Below are 24,863 nucleotides of genomic sequence, written 5' to 3' on the forward strand. Positions count from 1 at the left end.
TTTTTTACTGTGATACATAATGCATCATGTGCCATGTATTGTGTTTTACGATGTAGAATGTGTCATCATATCAACATGTCTTTATTGCCAACAAATAGGTAATTTATTTTAAATAAAATAATAACTTTTACACCACTGATAGAAATACCGACTTAATAATCAAGCTAAACCAAGCACCCTATATCATATCAATAAAAGTAAAAGTAAACTGTTCCACATTGTTCAATAGGTAAAAAAACAACAATATAACCTTTAATTTGTTCCACATTGTTCAATAGGTAAAAAACAACAATATAACCAATAATTTGTTCCAAATTGTTCAATAGGTAAAAAACAACAATATAACCAATAATTCACAAACTCATTGGAAGAAAATTCAATATTTTAAATGTGGTACATGCTAAATATCAAATTTAATTACCGTGGTCTGTGATGAGAAACAAAAACATAACAATAAAACAAGAAGCTGATCCAAAATGATTCATAACAATAAAAATGAGTTTAAATATTTCAACAGTATTACTTTTAATTATATAAAGATAAATAACTTGTTACTCTAAGATAAGTTGTTACTCCAAAACTGCTGTAAAGGAATATTCTGTTAGACTGAGGAAGATTATTTAACCATCGTTGAAAAATATCAACACAGTGGTATATTTCTGTATATATATGAAAGGAAGAAAGTCATAAGCAGGAAAATATACATAGTAAAGTAACACAAACAATTTCCCAGGTGTTGCAAGGGTTCAAACCACTGGTCACACAACAATAATTTTAGACTTTTTATGTATGAAGAAATTTTGTTCTGGACTGACGTCTTTTGTAACCTTGACCTAGAGACCGGGTTCATGCATGAGACTATACTTCTTATGAAGGTGATCATTATTTTGCAGCAAGTAAAACTAAAATTCATCCATGCACGTAGAAGACATGCTACCAACAAAATCTGGACATTTCACCATCTTTGATGACCTTGCATATATTGACCTGGACTATCCTGGTAACAGTCTCATTGTGAACATTTGGGAATTTCAGGTTACCAAAATTTCCATACATGTATTTTATCTGATTTTTGACCTCTCCGTTGACTTTGACCTCTGCTGTAGAGACCTAAATTTTGTAAGCCACAAAGGGCCACACAATGGTGAACATTAGTACATGTAATTGTGACAAGTTATATAAGATCATAAAATGCATGTGAAAGTTTAATTCTGGACAAATGTTTGAATCTGGCCTATAAATTTGACATTGACCTCTGACTTAGAGACCTGGTAAAGAACAATGTCTCATAGTGGTGACCATTTGTATCAAGTAATATGAAAATCCCTCGGAGCATGAAAAAGATTATGCTCCAGATAAAACACTACCTAAACGATGTCTGCCTACCCTTACATCTGCATGTGGCATTCTTTTATAGGTACAAGTTTGTTTGTAAAATGTACACATAAAAACCTGAACCTAGAAATTGAATGGTTCATTATGGTGAAGTTTTATTTCAAATTGTTTTTTTGATAGAGATATGCAAATAGGAGAGAAAGTATAGCTGTGAGTATATGCCACCATCTCCACTTATATACAATATGTACATCTAAATACAGAATGTTATACACACATAGAATACAATTTATTTGAGAATGATGTATAAATATAGTGGACATATTCTGTTCAAGATTAATTTACAAGATAATTTACCTTGCAGGTCTATTATTTCTGTTGAAGGCAAACTCCGGTAAGAGGTGTGAAGCTTCCTTTTTCCTCCATTCTAAAACCTAAATAATCATACAATAAACATGAATAGACTTACACTCTAATGAATTCTTATAAACAATGGCATTGAAATATATTCATGAATATGTACTTTATGGTTTATTTTAACACGACCCGCATTTTTCACTATTTAAAAATAGAAGAACCAAAAGTGTGTGTTATTATGCAATAAAGTCACAGTTAGATATGTGACGTAATCATTATACATGTGACGAAACCACTATTATAGCATAAAATCGGCTATTTTTCCCTCTTTTGCCCATGTTATAACGGGACCAAAACCATGCGTTAACATAGTCACGCGCTCTTGTTATAGCCCAGTTTTAACTATGCGCAATACATACAGGGCCCAGTAAACAAACAAAAAAAAAACAATTTGGCCTTTTTGCCAAGGAGTCATGTGTACTTGTTATATTGAAATTATTGATTCGAGGGCCTCAATCGCTTAACGGCGAGCAGCATAAAAAATTCAAGAAACTATGCCGGAAATACGGCGTATAGACATTGCCCCTAATCTTGGTTGTCGCCCTTTCTAAGAAACGGACAGTTGTTGGTGTAAACAAATATTTGTCATTCGGTTTAACCCTCCGACTAACTTACAAAACAAGATAACACAAAATGAATATGAGAAAATGTTGTTTAATTGATGTTTATATTGATAAATGCTCTTTATATTTCTTTGAGAGAATAACCTGAAGTGCCCGATATTCTTTTATAAACTTGTGTGCTAAAAAAAAAACGATTCTGATGTCACTGATCTTTTTTCTACCGTCAATCTGAAATAATTCTAGGAATTTCTGAGGGTCATGCTTTGTTTTGGGTAGAGTAATTTAATGTTTTTTTCTTGAGTTGGTCATGCTTTGATTTGGGTAGAGTAATTTAATGTTTTTTTCTTGAGTTAATAAGTCTCCTATGTTAAGCTTTGTTAAATCAATTAAAATTCGAATTTTCGAACGGTTCTGAGCATTTGTATTTCCCAAGTTGTTGGCCCTGGAAAAACAAGCAATTATCATAGTATTGCAAGCAATCCATAAGTCCCCTACCGCGTTAGAACCCCCCGCAAAATTTTGGGTTCAATTTTTCAGTGAATGAAAAGACATAAATGAACTTTAAAACTTTTTAGTTCAATTTTTCTATTTTAAAAAATGTGTTTTAAATTTTTCCCCGCCTTTTAAAAGGGAAAATTTTATAAAAAACTTGGCAAATTTTTACGAGTGGGGTTTTAAAATAAAAACCAAAAGGAAGAAAAGTTGGGGGTAAAAAAACCCCCAAAATTTTTCGAAAAAAAACTAAGTTCAAAAGGGGGGCATAATTCCCGGAAAATAAATCTTGGGTAGAGTATTTAAACCCTTTTCCCAAAAAATTTTAAATGATAATAAGAAACAAAATATGAATTTGATGTTTTGATAAAAAATTAAAAGGGAAAAATTAAAAATTTTTTAAAAAAGACAACAATTTTTTTTTTAAAAAAAATTTAAAATTCAAGGGGGGAAAAACTGAAAAAATTTTTTTTTCTAGAGTTTAAACCTTGTCAAATTGTTGAAGACCCAAAAAAACTTATATTTAAAATTTTAAGTAAAAACCTTAAGAAATTTAAAAACTTTTATGAAAAAACTGAAAAAAATTTTTAAACAGAAACCTTTAAATCAGGTATTTTGCCATAGCAACCAGAATGCCAACATAGGGAAATAAAGAAAAAAAGTCAAATTTCCCGACCCGACTACACATATTTCAAATTTCGTAAAAATATTTTTTGGGATTTTTGCGTTATTTCGGGATTCCCGTTTTTTTGGACTGACAGCCCGACGACGGGGCAGACAGACCCGACAGAGGGGCGGGGGGAAACAAATTTTTTCAGTTTAAAACCGGGAGGGGACAATAAAACCCATCATAAAACATTAAATTTGGGTAAATACTTCCCAACCAAGGATTTAATGTAGTGTTTTTATTAAATAACATTAATCTTTTTTTTAACCCAATTTTGCAAAATAGCGTAAAGCAATTTTTTTTGGTTTAAAGCCGCAAAGTCCTTTGGGAAATGTTTTGGGGCCCGCCCACCGTCCCCAGGACTCTGCAGACGTTTATAATAAAAAAATGCGTTTTAAACCCCTTTAAAAAAATCCGCGGGGCTGAAAATAAAATAAGGAAAAAAACAAAGGGGGCAATTTTGCTTTTAAAATCAAGGGAAAAAAGAATCTATTTTTTTGAGGTGTTAGAATCGGGAAAAATAATCCCCAAAAAGTGATTTTTTCGGTTTTTTAACTTTAAGTTTTCGTTTTTGGAAAGTGCATCATTTATCACCGGGCCCACAACCTTTGTGATTAAAAATTTGGCCATCCGAACCCAAAAAAGTGGGGTTATTTAAAAAAAAATCACTTTTTTGGGTAACATTTTTTAAAAAGAATTGCTTTAAACTTTTTTGTAAGAGCCAAAGAAAAAAGTAAAATTAAAAATTCCTTTTTAGTTTTAAAAAATTACCCCTTTTTTAAAGTAGTGGGAAAATTTCTTTTTTTTATAGTAACTATGGGAAACAGCTTTTGGGAATTTTTTATGAATTGCCCGAGCTTACCCTTTTGATTTTAAGGGTTTCAACGTAACGTTCTTTTGTATATAATGAGGAACTGTGGTAATTTGGGTAAAGGAAACTTATAAAGTGGTTAAGAAAAGGGTTTACTTCAAACCACTTTCCCCCCCCCCCAAAGTTGGGTTTGGGGCAAAAACAAAATTTTTTCAATTCTTTAATGTGGTAAGCATGCAGCTAGTTTTAGAAAAGTGGGTGGTTTTACTCAGGTGCCCATTTGTGCCTGAAATAATGTACAGAGTGGAAGCTTAAGTCTTCTTCCACCAGTAAACCTGAAAGGTAGCCATATGACCTATACTGTGTTGGTGCCATGTAAAACCCAAAAAATAAAAAACACACAAAGAAACCCCCCAAAACTGCTGTATCTTACCTCTTGTGTATATTGATGTAATTGCTGTAACTCGCACACCTGGGCCAGAAAACTCATGAATGCTAGTACAAGGGCATGTATCGCACACTTATGTGTCAATGGCAGGCTTAAATTATTTGTAGCTATATTCTGGAATAAAGGAATATTGAATGATCAATATATAATGACTGTAAACTAGTAACTAATACCAGAGCTGACAATAGGACAGCATGCTTGACTTTTCTCAGTGTTTGATAGTAAAACAAGAGCCTGGATAATGTAGATTTTTCTAAGTTCAAAACAACCATAATTCTGTCAAAAAATCTTAACAGTGTCTCCCTATTATGCTCTCAAATAAGTGTGTGTAGTTTCAACCAATTCCCTTCTGTAGTTTTGGATATACTAACTTGCATGCAAAAACTCTACCAAAGTTTGATTTTCCAACGCCTTGTTGAGTATTATAATTTTCCCTTTCCTTATAATAATTATGGTAAAAAATAAATTTAGTTACATGTATTTTGTGTTAAAGCAGAGAAGAAATTATCTCTCTTAATCAGCCATACCTATTGTCAAAGTGAAAGTGTTTACCTTTTGCTCTTTTTTTTCTTGAAGAAAAAACCCAACATATTTTTGTATATGAACCAAGTTCATTAACTTGCATTGAACAATATCAATATACAGTTTATATTATCCTTCATGCCTTATATATCTGTGTATGACCTAGATCTTTAACAATATCTTAATTATCTTTTTGTAAGAAAAAAAAGAAAATAATTTTCACAAGAACTATGTCCACTAGTAATTTAACAACAAATACTTCAACAACTAGATGATGATACACTAATTGTCATACACAGTTGAATCATCTTAAACTTTGAACATACATGTATCTGTATAAAAAAACTGAACAATTTACAACAATCAAGAATCCTATGTTAACCCTCATATAAACTAAAGGAATAACCCTCATATAAACTAAAGGAATAACCCTCATATAAACTAAAGGAAGATTTGTTGTAACTGATGACTAGTGCAATAGATATACAGGTATGTGTTCCTATTTAACAACTGTAATATTTAATATCTATGTAACATGTTGCATTATAACCAAGGTAAGGGAAAATGTGAATGGTATAAGCCAGATATTGCACAGTGGAGCAGGGTTATAATTATTGTTATTGCATTGCTGTATATACCATTTCTTTGAGCATATCACCAGCAGTTTCAAACTCCTTCTCTTTGCTAACTATAAAGTCCTGGATCATATAGAATAACACAAATCAGTAAAGCATGATCATCATGAGACATGCCTCAAATAACCAAAACACTTGATAAGTTGATAATTTGATATTTAAAGATAGCTGACTATGTCTCTGAGACTCTGAACATATATTTTCTATGATAAAATAAAAATCATATTGATTATGAAATAGAATATTTATTTAATTGTAAGAGAAAATTTTACTTTTTTTTTCATTTCTTCACTAACCATTATTAATTACACCTTTCAACTGTCATATATTTTAAAGTAATGCATAGATCCCTATGACCCTAATCTGTTCAATTTGAATTATAAAAGATCAGTGGATTATAAACAGAATTTCAACACAAAATATTTTCTTATAAAGAACACATGTGTATGGTTAAATCTATTGTTATTGAAAACATCAGAGTAGGCATGTTTCAACATATATTACATGTCATTGTCAGCATGCTCCACTTTATACATTGCTGGATAGTGAAATAAAACCAGAGTAGGAATGGGGCATAATTCTGTAAACTGGTCATCAGACTTATTCACCCTTTCATAGTGAACAAATATTTCAATTCTGAAGTGAATAACTGTGATGGTTTTGAGAAAAAGGCAAATATTCTAAATCTAAAAAGGGAAAAAATTAAAACAAAAAATATTTTTTTAGAATAATTTGCCCCTTAGAAATTAATTTCACATTTGATACTGAACAAATACTCCTCAAAAAATGAATATCTTTGTCAGTTTCTGAAAAATGCACCTTTATGAAAGATTAACAAAGAAATTCATTAGAAAAATCAGTATTATGAGTAAAAATTAAATATAAGGTAACATGCCTTTTAAAAATGCATCTCAATTATAAAATGAACGAGTATACCAAGTTTGAAGTGAATAACTTTGATTGTCTAAGAAATGGACCTAAGAATAAAAAGTAAAACAAGAGCACTGCAAAGGCGGGGGCAATATACACCTGAATGTTAATTTTTTTTTGAGTAATCAAAAATAATTTTTCAATTAGAGTAGAGACCAAGCAGGAAACTTGTTTTAAAAATATTTTACCTTAATTATCCTTATAATACTATTATAACCTCTGAAGTTTCACTTAAAACTTAAATGTGTTTTCAAATAAGTCTATATAAATAAAGTTAATCCCTGGGCCAGAGCCAATTTTGATCTCAGGAAGCCCAAACCTGTATTCTGCACACCGTCTCATTATAAGTAATATTTCTGCCAAAAAAGATTTAATTTCTATCTATTTGTTCCAAAGATACAGAGTGGACACAAAATTTTTAAAGTGAAAGTGTGACCTTGACCATTGGAAAGTCAAACCTGTGCTCTGCACATTGTCTCATCATGGTTAACTTTTCTGCCACGTAATTTCAACTTCCTTCAACAGGTTCAAAAGATACAGATCAGACATGAAATCTGCTAACAGAGGGACAGATAACAGGTATATAACATTATATGCTAACATTATTTCAGGTGTATTATAAACAGGGAACAACTTATCTTCCCTTTTGCAATGGTGTCATATTTTGTTATATCTAACATGTATTTCATGTTTGAAATTGATATAACTAATTTTTTCTGAAAAATGGACCTTAACAAAAAATTTAAGTAGAACTAAAATCTTAGCTGTAAAAGGGGCAGATTATCTGCCTGTCATTTTCAATATACATGTATAAAGGGATTGAAGTAAATAGTTTGTATATTTTCTGAAAATGGGTCTTAACAAAAAGGTTTACCATAGTCAGCATCAACAACAAGAGGGACATCCGATTATAGCTCCACTATTTTTGTTTAAAAAGTGGAATTAAAAACTAAAATCTGGCCGACAAATTTGTTAAATGATAGATAACTTTATCTGAAGTCTGGCCCAAACTTTCATTAGATTTTTAATGAAGTTCAATTTTATTAACTAAAACTTGTACATTATTTATTATTTATCCAACTAAATCTATGTAAATGACTTGGAAATGATACTAATTTGAAACTACAAGTCATCATTTCTGAGCTAAAAGACTGTTATAGTGAAACAGTAAAGTTGAGCTAGTATATTGTATATCGTACATCATAGAAGTGTGGCTAGATGATATATTGACTGTCTGTCAACATTACAGGTATTGATCAGGGAGTTAACAAATAGTTCATTATAATTGTGAGAAGAAATGTTACCTGCATGTCAAGAGCTAGCCTGATAAGCTCTAGTACTATCTCTTTTGTTGTCATCTCTACACAGATCAATGCCATCGTACAATACAGAGCCTCAAAGTTGTCTACCTTGTTACTTTCTAACTTTATATTCTCCAACAAATACCAGTAAAACTGCATACCATACTGTAGAACAAATACCAGTAAAACTGCATACCATACTGTATAACAAATGCAGGACAATTCCAATATATTTATTGTACATTGTAAAATACAAAACCATTCTGTTTATCAATAGATTGTTAAACAATACACCAAACTATATTATCAACATATTGTAATTCTCCACCATATTGTAAACAAAATAGTAAATTGCAAAGTTTTTAGCATATTCTCTATCAAACATAATGTTTAAGTCTGTACTGAATGACAAACATTGTAAAATTATAAACCAATACTGTTCATAAAATACACATCAAAACCTGTACTTAATCATTAAGCATATACTTGAGAAAATTTGAATACAGCTGTTCATATTGTAACTGTAGCATTATTTTAAGACGTTAATCTATACTTCCAATCCTACTGAACAATAAAACAATCTATTTATTTTTGAGTTGGCAACTTGCTGAATCCTTAGAAAATGTGGAATGAAGACGGGGAAATCATCATTTCAAGACTAATGGGGCACAACTATTACATAAAGAAAAATTGTTAATAGAACACATTCATCTCCCTTTGTCACATCTAAAATAAACTTGGCTATATTATTATTAGAAATAACAAAATGATATAAAATATATTCTCGTGACTTTGTCACTATAGACAAAGGAAAAAAACTGGTGTTAAACTGCCAATAAACACCGGTTAGGGACTACTTGAACATGTGCTGTTATGTTTTCACCCTGGATTATAAAGTTTACAAAGCCTTTTAAAGCAACAATAAAAAGCATTTTTATTTATATTTTCAGTTCTTATAATGTTTTCTTTTCATACAATACCGAAATAATATCTCACATACACTAACGCCACATATTTGATTCATAGCCAATCTGTAAGCAGCGTAATGACCTCATCCTAAGTAAACAACTCATTCATAAACAAGCTGACGTTATTTCATACATATAAGAATGATAAATGGGGCACTGATGTAAAGACAATATGACATAAGTTTTTATTGTAGAAACTTGATAAAATAACGTTTTTTCTTATTATTTCTTTTGTTTAATAATTTCTATATCTTCACAACAGTAGGGTGCGAAAATCGAACAGCCTAATACAAAAATCAACACCGGAAGTTATTTCTGCTTGAAAAAATAACATTAGTGATCTTCCTTATTTAGTCGTGTTAGAATCGAAATAATATTGGTCTTAGCAGTGTTTAACTGCTATTTAACACTTGTTTTGTCAATTTAATGCGAAAAAATTAACCACTCAGGCCTAAGGCCGTCGTGGTCAATTCATACGCATCAAAACTCCAAACCCATGTTAAATAGCCGATAAACACTGCTAAGAGGGATATTATTTCTTAAAGAAAACATTAAAACATATTGTAGCAGATCCTGCCTACCTTCTTCATAAATAGGGCATCTGCTCCTTTACATTTCTCTACATTAAACCCAGCTTTAGATATGTCTTTACACACTCTGAAACAAAATTAAAAACCTTGCTACAATCATACACTGGTAATATGTCCTTTGTTACAATTTTGTTTTTCTTATCACAGTCAGGGGACAAAACATTTTAAGCTGAAAATAATATTTATATTTATCTTTTTACATGTGGTACACTGCTTTACTTGGCAAATATGTTACTTTTACTCACTTCTTGAAAGTAACACAATTTATAAAATAATGAACGGATGGATGTTCATGGCAAGAGGGTTCGAATTGAGACAAAAACTTTTCAAATGCGCATCTGCGTAGAACCATTGTTCTGTAAGCTAGCTTACAGGACAACAATGGTTCTATGCAGATGCGCATTTGTGCCTGAAATAATGTATGGAAGGGCACCAGAGGTTTTCCTCCACCAGTAAAGCTGGAAAGTTGCCATATGACCTATACTGTGTTATGACTTATATCCTACAACAAAAATTAAATGAATAATGAGCTTGACTTCTGTTACTGGGTGTAAATTTGTATTGCATTAAATTCTATGCTGTATTTTCAATGACAGAGTTACTAGGACTGGTCTAAAAGTAGAATAAATACTTATGAATGTTCTCCAAAAAGACACAAAAAAAACAAAACATTTTGGTCATCACAATCATTACAGCTGATATGACAGTTGTAAATCAACATAATTCCTATCAATGATGAACTGATAGATCAACAGTAAGCAAAAAATAACATCATTTCCTTAAAATGAGGACATAATGATAATCGAAAATATTTATTCAGTTCAGGAGAATTGTTATACTTACTGTACATGCATGAGTTTTTCTGTGTTTTCATGTCTGTCAATGAGTGTATGTAAGATTTCCTGTACAATAATTCTCATGGCTGGGTCATCAAACAAGGACATACGTAACAATGGTAACAAGAACTCTTGAGGAAATGCATTCGCTATATTCACTGTCTTATACTTAGTAGCTACCTGTCAAATACATTAAACATATACAATAATTATTACAACAGATGACAAACATCATCATCGCTTTACTTGAAATGATGTGCTTTCTTGCAGTAAAAATAACATTCCTTTTGTCAAGAATCCTCAACAATTACCACAGTATTATTCTTTATTCTAAAGTAAGGCCAGTCTTTACATCAAGACAATCTTACTATATGTTTATGAATGCCAGATGTTTCACTCCCAAGTGAAATGTCTTGAAGAGGTTCCACTCCCATTAGGTAGTGAAACGTCTTGGTGTGAACCGTCTTGGTGTAAATCGTCTTACTAGTAAAACGTCTGTCTACCTATATGTTTATATTATAAGAATAGGACAGCAAGTGTGATTTATGTTGACAGTAATTGTTATATTAACTCCAATAGTCTCAGTTATCTACATTTACAATATACCTTTAACAATGTCTTCAGTAGCATAGTCTGTAATTGAACATCCATCTGTGACCTTTATACACATAAATAAATAAGTAATAAACAGATGAAGTTTAAATATAGTATCAATATTAAATAATAAATTAATATTCCATTTTTTAATTGGTAATATACTGTGAATTTTCCGTATTTAAGTTGTTTCCACAAAGGAATACGACTAGAAGTTTTGAACTAAAAATTTAATTTTTAAAATAATAAAGTACTCCCTTTAATTACAACTAGAAAATATTACACACAAATATATAAGACAGACATTGCATTTTTTTTACTTTGAAGCAAACAAGAAATTGATATTACTTAAAACAAGACTACTTGTATAATTTTTCACAGACCCAATCACTTCCTCTTGTAAGAAAGGTGGAAACTTTGCCATCACAAACATCATAATCTCTATCTTCTGATAGTCTGGTAGATTGTTAGCAAATTCACCTGTAATATATTATAATGGTAGATTGTTAGCAAATTCACCTGTAATATATGATAATGGTAGATTGTTGGCAAATTCACCTGTAATATATCATAATGGTAGATTGTTGGCAAATTCACCTGTAATATATTATAATGGTAGATTGTTAGCAAATTCACCTGTAATATATTATAATGGTAGATTGTTGGCAAATTCACCTGTAATATATTATAATGGTAGATTGTTAGCAAATTCATCTGTAATATATTATAATGGTAGATTGTTAGCAAATTCATCTGTAATATATTATAATGGTAGATTGTTAGCAAATTCACCTGTAATATATTATAATGGTAGATTGTTGGCAAATTCACCTGTAATATATTATAATGGTAGATTGTTGGCAAATTCACCTGTAATATATTATAATGGTAGATTGTTAGCAAATTCATCTGTAATATATTATAATGGTAGATTGTTGGCAAATTCACCTGTAATATATAATAATGGTAGATTGTTGGCAAATTCACCTGTAATATATAATAATGGTAGATTGTTGGCAAATTCACCTGTAATATATTATAATGGTAGATTGTTGGCAAATTCACCTGTAATATATTATAATGGTAGAATTGTTAGCAAATTCACCTGTAATATATTATAATGGTAGATTGTTGGCAAATTCACCTGTAATATATAATAATGGTAGATTGTTGGCAAATTCACCTGTAATATATAATAATGGTAGATTGTTGGCAAATTCACCTGTAATATATTATAATGGTAGATTGTTGGCAAATTCACCTGTAATATATTATAATGGTAGATTGTTAGCAAATTCACCTGTAATATATTATAATGGTAGATTGTTGGCAAATTCACCTGTAATATATTATAATGGTAGATTGTTGGCAAATTCATCTGTAATATATTATAATGGTAGATTGTTGGCAAATTCACCTGTAATATATTATAATGGTAGATTGTTGGCAAATTCACCTGTAATATATTATAATGGTAGATTGTTAGCAAATTCACCTGTAATATATTATAATGGTAGATTGTTGGCAAATTCACCTGTAATATATCATAATGGTAGATTGTTAGCAAATTCACCTGTAATATATTATAATGGTAGATTGTTAGCAAATTCATCTGTAATATATTATAATGGTAGATTGTTAGCAAATTCATCTGTAATATATTATAATGGTCGATTGTTGGCAAATTCACCTGTAATATATTATAATGGTAGATTGTTGGCAAATTCACCTGTAATATATTATAATGGTAGATTGTTAGCAAATTCACTTGTAATATATTATAATGGTAGATTGTTAGCAAATTCACCTGTAATATATTATAATGGTAGATTGTTGGCAAATTCGGCTGTAATATATTATAATGGTAGATTGTTGGCAAATTCACCTGTAATATATTATAATGGTAGATTGTTGGCAAATTCACCTGTAATATATTATAATGGTAGATTGTTGGCAAATTCACCTGTAATATATTATAATGGTAGATTGTTAGCAAATTCACCTGTAATATATTATAATGGTAGATTGTTAGCAAATTCACCTGTAATATATTATAATGGTAGATTGTTAGCAAATTCACCTGTAATATATTATAATGGTAGATTGTTGGCAAATTCACCTGTAATATATTATAATGGTAGATTGTTGGCAAATTCACCTGTAATATATTATAATGGTAGATTGTTAGCAAATTCACCTGTAATATATTATAACTATTATACCTCACATAAACTTTTTACTATATAACTTCATGTGACATCACATGGTATAGTTTCAATCCTAGAAATGAATATCACCAGGCCAATATTTTTTTCTTTTTTTTTTGCAATATTCTCTAAGGGAGAGTAATCTTTATACACTTAAGAAAACATAATGTTCTAGTTCTCTCCCCTGGAATTGGTAGTATAATAAACTTCTTTATGTTATAAATATATCTATACAAAATAGTGTTAAAGCTAGAGTTCCAGTAAAGTGGACAAGAATGATTTACAGTATTTCAATACCACCCAAGTATCATTAGATTCACCTCTCACCCCATAATGTCAGTGATTAAGATTGACAATCTATATAAAAAAAAACATCCATACAAAATGTACAACAATGATGACACTACATACATACCTATGGTGTTTATGATAGCTTCTTCAAACTTCTTCTCCTGTAATCTAGTTGCTTCATTAGAACTTTTCTTATCTAATGAAATCCCAAGATGTTTTACCAATGTATTGAACACATCAAGCACTGATGGTCCTATAAAATATACAAAATATATGTTATGTAATAAGCTTTAAAGCCCCAAGTGTTAGAGGTGACAATGATCAGTCTATACTACCAGGTAAGTGTAAGCCCAGGCTAAATGTTCATTACTATTATTATGAATTACAAAAATACAATACCAGAATGTAACAATGCCATGGAAACATGATTTATAATATTTCTATATAAAAATCAAAAGGAAGTACATTGCTATGTTATTTTTGTAAGTATTAAAATGTTTTGAAGTATACAGATGTTTGTAGGAATACAGATGTGTGCAAGTATAGATATTTGTTTCTTGTATATCAGACAGGATTATCTCCCATTAACACCGGTGCTAGAAAACCCTGTCTTACACCCCCCAATGTAAGACAAGTTGCTTGTTTTAAATGACTTCATTGCCGCGTGACTTTTATGAAAGAATTGCGTTATAAGGATGACATTATTTCACAGTTATGAATGAAGTTTGTAACTTCATTTGCTACTACTAGAAAAAAGTGCGTAATGAGAATATCAGTTTTTGTAATTTCTGTATCGTAAATAAATGACATTTAATATGCAAGAAAAAGAATCAAACACCGGCTGTCGGTAAAGACGGGAATATCTAGCTCCATGGTAAATGTTTAGCAGAAACTCGGCAGAGCATTGTTACCGAAGTAAACAATTACTGTCGAGCTAGATATTCCGATCTGTACCGGCAGCCAGTGTAAGATTCTTCTTACTAAGTATACAGATGTTTGTAAGTATAAATAATGAACAAACCAACTGATGCTCCAGCTGCTATGATAACAGATTCAAATAAAACATCAACAATGGCCGACTTTATATCTGGAGAACTTCTTGTATGTAGGTCAAGATGAGACATGAGTGCTTGAATCACAACATAGGCATATTGTTGCTGAAATATATCATACAACATACATCTTTAACTTCACATCTGTAAAATAAAACTCTCAAAACTTCTTTCATAATGATAATACTTCTTACAAATTTATCATCATTTATTAGATAATCATCATGTTTATATAATCTTTATACATGGCTGCTGTCAATTTATGAAGTATTTTTTGTTTTTTCCTAGTAGTAATTTTGCTGTAAAATTTGTTATTTAGTTGTATGTCATGTTGTATGGCCGTGAATCAACAAAGGTTTGCAATACAACCAAACCTAACAAGATAAGAAAATTTAAATACAATTTTTATAATTCACTATATCACAATGACCTATAATATATATATATTTATCTGCTGTAACATATTTCGGAAATGTTTACTTTATTGCTGATCCATCAAACTCATATATTATATAATGCTTGTTTATTTTTTTAGTAATCCCTGAGATCTACCCTTGAAACTGACAATGAGATCTACCCTTGAAACTGACAATGAGATCTACCCTTGAAACTGACAATGAGATCTACCCTTGAAACTAACAATGAGATCTTCCATTGAAAGTGACAATGACAGTAACCCTTGAAATTGACAATGAGATTTAGCCTTAAAACTGACAATGAGATCTACCCTTGAAAGTGACAATGAGATCTACCCTTGAAACTGACAATGAGATCTACCCTTGAAAGTGACAATGAGATCTATATTTGAAAATGACAATGAGATCTGCACTTGAAAGTGACAATAAGATTTACCCTTGAAATTGACAATGAGATCTACACTTGAAAATGACAAAGAGATCTACACTTAATACTGACAATGATATCTACCCTTGAAAGTGACAATATGCTATCTACTTTATACTTGAAGCTTAATTAGCTATATATTTCAAAGAATGTCTGTAACTATGGTAACTGATTAATAACTGATGACAAATGTATAAAATGTCTAAAATATAAATATCTAAGACTTTATGTTTACATTTGAATTTATTCAGAGTAATCTATACAGAAATTTCTATAATAGGCATTATTGATCATGTAAAAAAGAATATGAATATGAAAACAATTACATTAATGAAGTAATTTTGACTCACCACTTATACTTGAGCATATTGCCATTATAAGTTGGTAAGTTTACTCTTCCCATTACCTTACTTACATTACAAACATTATTATCATAATGCCATATATTCAATTATCAATTTTAAATAACCTAGTAAAATTAGCAATTCATGGTCTCCAGAATTCTGGACAGACAGACAGATGGCAAACCTTACTTCCTTAGTATTGTAAACACTATTAACATGAGCTAATCAAAATCAAGGTCAAGTGATTTAATAAACATTGGAATTGTTGAAAAAATCACAAGTATCTCTAAATCTAGTAGGTGACTTCAAAAAACCAAAATACGTCACAGAAAAGAATGATTAAACTGTAAATTATCAATAGACATAGTACATAAAAGTGTCAAACATGCCACGATATCAGAAAGCAATAATAAATTTCTTCCTTTGCATATGGCTTATGAGAAACAAGTTATAGGTGTATAGATTATTTCCAACCAAAATATAATGACAAACTTTTGTTCTAGAACTACTTCACTATATTCTGTAAATTCATTATATAAAGGTCAATCCTACATCAGTTCTTCATTGTCACCAGGAATCAACAATTAGTGGTTCCTTAATGTGTGAGTTGTAAAGCAACATTACAGAGGATTTAGTGGTCAACAACAATTCAAAGTTTACATTTTAAGTCTGACTAGTTGGGGGATCAAACTTGCAAACCCCTCATTTGTAGTCAATCATGTTATCACTGGACAACTTTGCTCATTCAAGTTCTATGTACATGTATATAACACACTAGTACTATATTTCATTAAGAAATTCAAGCTGTGTTTAGGAAATATACTTCAGTGAGAAAATATCTGACTGAGACATGTGCCAAATGTCATTATTGCCACTTTATTTAGCTACACTGCTACATGACTGAATATTTACTGAAGTATTTTTATATGGATAACTGATTCATACATATTTGTCCAATGAAAATGTAAAATACGCTGGCATCAAAGATATCACATCTTCAAACATCTAAATCTACATCACTTTAAAATACCTAAAATACTACTTCAAAACAAAGAAAAATTGCAAAAATGAATTTATTTAAAATGGAGTACATTTGTAAATGAAAGAAGATAAAATGTTGAAAAAAAAAATCTTATAAATATTTTAACTCTTAGTCAGCTTGCTGCATTACTGATTCTACTCTAAATGTGACCAGAACAGTCTAGGGTCCTAATAGTATTATTGTTACTTTACGGTGACATAAACAAAACAGACAAGCTTAAAACCTGCAATTTGTGACTCTTTTTTCAATTGAAACTCTAGATAATGCACATAAAGAAGATGATGCAAGATATTCAATGACAACACAAGCAGACACTGCACAAAAATGAAATTCAAATGTACAGTCACCATTGCATTGTAATATTTGAAAATTTTAGTAAAGTAATGTTACTTGAATATTTGCCACATATAAATAACAATTATAGGTACATTTAAAAATTCACAGACTCCATACAAATTAATACATACTCCAACAAAAAGTTTAGTATTAATATTCACACTGTGAGTGATATAGAGAAAACCCAGCATTTCACTAGTTAGCATTCAATAAGAAGTAATAAATGACTCCTAAATGAATCATAAATAATCTTGACATTAAAATTTTATCACGAAAAACTAGTATCAGTTAGATACTCTCCAGTTTCATCTTCATTGACTTGCAATCAAACAAATTAAATTCACTGAAGTTCAGTATATATCATGACATATCTAGAACTTTGAAATTAATTTGAGATTAAAAGATAGAAATGACCATTAAAGATATCTGGCATGGTAAGGGCTAAGCAAGTAGAGTTCACTATGTAAAATGGTGAAGGCAAGAATACCATACACTGCATCAATATGAAATGAGAAACAAACATTTTACAACAAGGCAAACAATTATAGCCCTTAATTGTGTGATAATTTTGCTCATTTGGCAGAATGACAAGTAAAATGTAATTAGAAAAGTAAACATTTATCAATATACATGTATAATATCTATATCTTAAAATGATTCTATAATTGAATTAATATTTCAATTCAAAGATGACTTTATGTTCTTACATTTTTAATTGAAATAATTTTATAACCTTTACTGCCTACATTATTAGAAAAGGAACACAACATATTACTCTGTACAGTGTAATCTATATATATTTACTAGTGTGGAATATAAGTATTTGAAACAACTATAACTAGAACTGCCACTGTCATGGCTTGAATACCCCCGCATACTACTTTGTCAGAATCAACAGTGGTCATTTAAAGTTCAAAGACAACCTCCCAGCCAAATCTGAGGGAAGTAAGCCAGCACATTGTTAAGTTATGTATTCTACATTTTTAATGGCAAAGATCAAAGTGACCTTTACCTTTGACCTACTGACCTCAAAACTGAAACTGCCACGGAATGACTTCAATACACCCCCCCCCCATATTCATGCAGCTTTGCCTGGAGGTGTTTTATGATGAATATATGAGAACATAATTATATGCTTCAAATGTGAAAATGTAAAACTCAATACACTGTGGACAGGCATTCTTAAGCATTTGAGCAGAAAAGCTTATTGTAATAAAAGCACAGTCACCTAAAAATCAAAATGGGTCATCTAATAATCATAACCAACATCAATACTAAATATGAAGACTGTTGACCAAAGCATTATTATGCAATTGAGCGGAAAAGCTTTTTGAACTAAAGGCCCCTGTGACTTTGACCTTTGACCTGGTGACCTCAAAATCAAAAACGGTCATCTACTAATCATGACTAACCTGCACGCCTAATATGAAGACTGGGTCAAAGGAATCTTAAGTTATTGAGTGGAAAAGCTTTTTAAAGTCAAGGCTCCTGTGACCTTGACCTTTGACCTGGTGACCTCAAAATCAATAGGGGTCATCTACTAATCATGACTAACCTGCATGCCAATTATGAAGACTGTGGGTCAAAGGAATCTTAAGTTATTGGGCAGACAAGCATTTTGAAGTCAATGCTCCTGTGACCTTGACATTTGACCTCAAAATCAATAGGGGTCATCTACTAATCATGACTAGCCTGCATGCCAAATATAAAGACTGTGGGTCAAAGGAATCTTAAGTTATTGGGTGGACAAGCATTTTGAAGTCAAGGCCCCTGTGACCTTGATCTTTAACCTGGTTACCTCAAAATCAATAGGGGTCATCTACTAATCATGACTAACCTCCATGCCAAATATGAAGACTGTGGGTCAAAGGAATCTTAAGTTATTGGGCGGACAAGAACAAACGGACGGACGGCCGGACGGCCGGACGGACAAGCTGATTCCAGTATACCCCCCTTACAACTTTGTTGTGCGGGGGTATAAAAACACCATGAAACTCGCATTCAGTTTTGACAAAGGTCATTTAAATGCACACACAATATAACAACCTTATATATAACAATAACAGAGTCAAGATTTGTCTGTTTTGCTTTATTATTATGACAATAACAAGTCATTACTTTGTGAATGTTGAAAATTTGTAAAGTATATAAAGTTAGACACAATGATATTACACTGCAATACTATAATACCAATTATGCAAACAAACTTTTTTTTAACCCTAATAATAATAACTGATACTTTTAACTTTTATGAAAATCACAATTTTTGGAATTCAGTTTTAATATACAAATCATTAGCAAAAAAATTGATTTCAAGAAAAAAAGAAACACCAAGATGCATTGTGGAACCTATGCAATGATAGCAGAAGTCATACTGTAAATGCTAGACTGACACAGCTTCATTCCCCATTATGCCCCAAAAATGCCTTTATTTTATTTCTTAAAAGTTTTTTTATTTATTTTTGGTGTACTTTTAAAGTTTCAAAAAAGTTACTCATTGGCCAATCACCTAAAGCATATTTTTCTTCTGTTGCTTTTTGGCAATTAGTGTAGTTATAGTGATGTAAATATAGTATTTTCTATGGAAGTCAAAATGCTACTGTCTTTACATTATGCTACTTTTACATGAATTTCAACCCTTTCTAAACAAGTAAAAGATTAATTCATTTTGAGGCATAATGTGCCTTTAAATTAAGAGTCAGTTTACTTGAGGTTTTATATAATGATTACATCTAATTATTATTATTACATGCATGTTTATTTACAGGAAAACAACAGCAAGTGTTTGCAGACATAGAAGTTACTTAGATTCAGTAATGTCCAGAAACATATTAGCACCAGTATTTCTTGTTTCCCAAATATCATTCACTTATAGAATGTAAGAAACTACCAGGCATAGGTTCCATGATCTAATAAATATACACAAGTTACTCACTAATCTGTTCTACAATATAATGTAAACATGAACTTGTTAAAACTAATATAATAATTGCAACAATCACATCATAAATCTTCTTATTGTATAGACAAACTACTTACAAACCAAAAATAAAATCTAAAAGGAAATTTATTTTTGAAAATTATTTTCTCCATTTTCCAACTTAAAGCCTTCAATCATATAATATTGAAAAACCAATACAAAGCTTAGCGGAACACAAATAAATAGGCAAATGAATTTAACAAATGACAAGAACTTTCTTTAACTTAATAATACAGCCACAAATATAATAAATTACACAGTGGTCTTTATGAAACTTGGTACAAATGTGAATAATTTAACTCAAAATTTGTGATAATTATGAATTTCTTGTATCAACTAACTCAACTTGTAAATCTCATGCAACTTTTTCAATAACTTCTTTAACTTTGGAAACAACATGTATTTCGATAATGAAAGATTTTCCCATTAATATAATATACATGCACCAAGTTTTATGAAAGAAATATACATACCATTTGACAAGTCAGTGGTAATTGGACTCAGAATTAGAGTTAGAATTGACATGACCTAAGTTTGGGAATTATTAAGTGAATATTAAAACTGTACTATGTGAATTACCTGTACTGAATACATGACAATTTTGAAGACTCTCATTACAAATGTTGGAGGTGTCCACAGTGCATGATTATCCATATGCCTGAAAATAAAGTATATATCTCTTTTATGAAATAACCAGCAAAACATATACTGGCTTCAAGAATTGACTAGCCTTTACCACCAGTATAGAGACAGGCCTATGTCCACTTACTTGCATTTTTCCATACTGTTGGTAGTATTTCTATTTTTATAAAATCATAATAATGGTATTGTAATTCTTAAAACTATAATGTGTTCCAAAATCAAAACCCTGCATTCCATTACACAAATTTAGCAGATTTATAGTTACAGTTATGCAAAAACTACATCAAAAGTAGTCTGGTTTGAGTTTTTTGTTCAATGTTTACATTACATCACTAGAGCTGCAACAGGAGAGATGAATACACCAATCTGATCACTAATACACGGAAGTGCATGTTAGGTCTTCCTTCACCAGTAAAGCTGTAAAGTTGTCATATGACCTACAGTCATGGTGTAAAACCAGATGAAATCAAAGAAAACAGTAAACATTTGAGTTAAGTTTGAAAAAAGTAATTTGAAAAGTATTGAATTTATAGTTTAGACATAAAATGTTCATATTTTGACCTTAAAATTAATGAGACCTTGACTTTGAGTCTGCAAAGTGGCAACATGACTTTTGCACACTGCCTTGTTGAAGTGAACATTTAAGCCAAGTTTAAAGGAAGTCCTTTATCTGGTACAGAATTCATAAGAAACACAAAATTGTCAGACATTTGACCTTCAAGGGTGACCTTCACCTAGAGCTTGCGAATGGCAGCATGGCTTTTGCACATTGCCTTGTGTCAATGACTCTGATATAGCACCCTCCACATCATGTGGTGGGGGTTTTAAAATAAAAACTTACACCAGGATAGGTTTCAGCACTGGTTTGAGATTCCCATATGAAGCTCTACAAATCAGATCTCTAAATACAGTTTCAGCGACCTGAGCTGGGTTTTCCTCATCTTTTGGGCTCTCTATGTCCACTGGCACAAATCTAAAATATTTAAACCCGTTTCAATAATATCTATATATTAAAGAAACTACATCAATCATTCTAAGTTCTCACTCAAAGAGCTATTTCATTCTGTGAGGTTGGGGGAATTTTGTCCCAGATGAATCATTTATAATATTTCATGATTCTATATTCTAGCCCTACTTTTACACAGATAACATGAATTTGTACTAATCAGGAGAGGCAAATACTGCTGTTATAGATAGTTAATATTCTGGAAAGAAAGATAACAGATGCATGCACAAAGGAAATAAATACACAGTGTATATTGAATATAGTTTTATTTTTACGAAACACTTAAACTGATTTTAAAACAAGAATGTGTTTGTTAAACACAAATGCCCTCGGCTCAGATTCTTGTCAGTAGCAATATTTCAAAAAATGTTTACCCACTCACTCAGTTATGGACAGAAAAAATGCCAAAAAATTGTAAACACAAGTTAAAAAGCTATTTTTAGCACATGCAAGTTATCTTCCTATTAAATATAAAATATATTTGTCACTTAATAAAGGCTGTATGAGCAAATGTGTAAAAATCTATTTTTAGCACTGGTGACCTTCACCCAACTGACCACTAACTCCATCAAAGTTTATGTTTCTATCAATTATAAATAACATCTGTCTATAGAATAAGGTCAATACACCTGTAAAAATGTAAAAATCTTTTTTTAACATTGGTGACCTTGACATTGGTAACATTGACCTTGACCCAAATGACCCCTTACTACACCCAAAGAAAGAGGACCTCCCTTGGCATGTTTGTATTAAACTAAGACATCAACTAAAAAATAAAGGCTGTATAAGCAAAAATGTTAATATTTATTTTTTAAACCAGTGACCTTGACCTTGACCCTAGAGACCACTTACTCCACAAAAAATTAGAGGACCATCAAAGGTATCCACCTACTAAATATAAAAGATATCATTAAAGAAATTAAGCAACTAGGAAAAATTTAAGATAAATCAAACTTGCCGAAATAGGTTAACCAGACAAGGCCCTATTTTCAAAGTGAAAAAAGGGAAATAACTGGGAAATATGGATGACACAGTTATATAACTTGGCAATATCATGTACTTTGTATTGATAAGTAAACGTGGAAATTATAAAGCCATTAGTATAGATAGAACTTAAGATATTTCCAATTTGCCGTTTTAGGTTAACCATTATTCATTTTCTAAGTGCTGAAAAGGGCAATAACTTGGTAAATATGAAAGCCAGAGTTATGTAACTTGCCCAGATCATGTACTTTGTATTGATTAGTAAGTGTGTAAACTTAGAAGCCATTGGTACAGGTAGAACTTAAGAAAAATCCAACTTGCCGTTCTAGGTTAACCTCGTACGGACAGATGGACGGACGGACGGTTCAATTACTATATGCCCGGGGGCATAAAAATCATTTTGTTTTATTATAATTTTTTTTTAAGAAATTGCTTATTTCTGTTTTGATTATTTAAATGTCATCAAACTATATTCCTTCATTAAAATTGGTGTACAATAACAGTGAGGTAAACATGCATCAATATCTAAATCACCCTAACATGGGCTGCTTCTGAACATTATTAAATACACATCATTCTAGGTTTCTTGTATAACCAGCAAACTGCCTTGTGATGTTATTTCATTATTAAAATAAAACCACATTTTATATAAAATGATGTCATACTTGCTCAGCCAAGTTCCGATATCATTATAACTTCTATATTAAAAACAAAGTATGTTTTCACAACATAAATACCCATTGTCTGTCTCAATCTTAGGAACCAAAAATAAAATGGAAATATAAAAAATGTGTTCAGAAAAGGAATACTATACTATTGTGTATATCAGTGTTATTTCACATACCCTGGATCATGCATGTTGTAGAGTAAAGATGGAACTATTTTATCCATGTGAACAGCTTCCCATATATTAACCTGAAGTTCATCAGGAGCTGTTTTCTTTACCACTCCCTGTAAACCTTTCAGTCCAGCCGTTCTTATCCTGAAAATAACAATAAAATATATCATATTATACTTATATAAATTTACCATTTAATTTCCAATATTCAAAAAAGCAAGCAATGTTAAAACAATACTGCAGACAAATAAAATACTTCATTACATTATCAAGATTGTGGTAAGAAATGCATGAAGTTATTTATTTATTTATGATATTCATACATCTATAATCAATAATACAGCAGGCAAGCCCTGACTTTATTGCTATACATGTAATTCTTTATACATAATAATGCTATATTCAATATACCATTAGGAAAACATTTCAAAACAAGTTATTTATATACCTATAACCCTCAATATTTCTATATTTACCCTAGGAGAAAAGAGAATGTGTCTTTGACTGAAATCATCTCATACAAAATACCTTCGAGACTCTCCTAATGTTCCATTTCTTTGATAGGCTTACAAGACATTTTATCAGCAAGTTATAGAAATTCAATAAACTTTCAGATAGAAGCAGCGTTGTATTTATTATACATTTTAACATTTAATTATCCCCATGTTAAAATAGATAACAAAACTCAAACATGCACATTTCTAAACACATCAGTCTAAAACAAACTGTACATGCTTTATAAATGATAGTGGAAATATTATAAAATAAATGTAAAACTGAAAATCATTATGAATACAATATAAATAACAACAACAGTATCATAAAATTATCTAATACTGTACGGATATACTCTAAATCTTCAATTATCTGTTACGGTAATAAAAATTGTAATTACAAACTTCAAATTTTCATCTTGATTTCCCCAAAAATTAACAGACATTTCTGAAAATGTAGACAAAATGACCCACTCAAATCCAGCCAAGCATCACACAAAATCAATTATCAATGTCATTCAGAGCTTATCTCTGTGTTTTCTCCCATTGCAGAGTTTTCCAATTCAAATGCTTCACTTGAATTAAAAAGATTTTTAAAATTTTATTTTTTAGGCCTTTTTAAAACCCCAGCGAAGTTTTTTTATAACTATTTGGGAAATGTTCAAACACTTCTATAGGGAAAACTAGGTGGGTAT

The 24,863-nt window shown here is 30.7% G+C and overlaps 1 protein-coding gene across 1 annotated transcript; it reads right to left on the minus strand.

The window, feature by feature from the left end:
* Positions 1-1,692: 1,692 nt before the first annotated feature.
* LOC132717606 (protein EFR3 homolog B-like) lies at positions 1,693-23,818 on the minus strand (the record flags this gene model as incomplete). Its single annotated transcript, XM_060701101.1, is given in 12 exon segments — positions 1,693-1,769; positions 4,719-4,847; positions 8,125-8,286; positions 9,671-9,746; positions 10,523-10,695; positions 11,122-11,173; positions 11,493-11,589; positions 13,732-13,860; positions 14,629-14,764; positions 20,784-20,862; positions 21,688-21,819; positions 23,681-23,818. Coding segments are annotated over 12 exon segments (1,380 nt in total), but the record flags the coding sequence as incomplete, so codon positions are not given.
* Positions 23,819-24,863: the final 1,045 nt, after the last annotated feature.

Source organism: Ruditapes philippinarum, unplaced genomic scaffold (assembly GCF_026571515.1).
Source record: "Ruditapes philippinarum isolate M1 unplaced genomic scaffold, ASM2657151v2 ctg11938_1_1_1_1, whole genome shotgun sequence".
Lineage (NCBI taxonomy): Eukaryota > Metazoa > Mollusca > Bivalvia > Venerida > Veneridae > Ruditapes > Ruditapes philippinarum.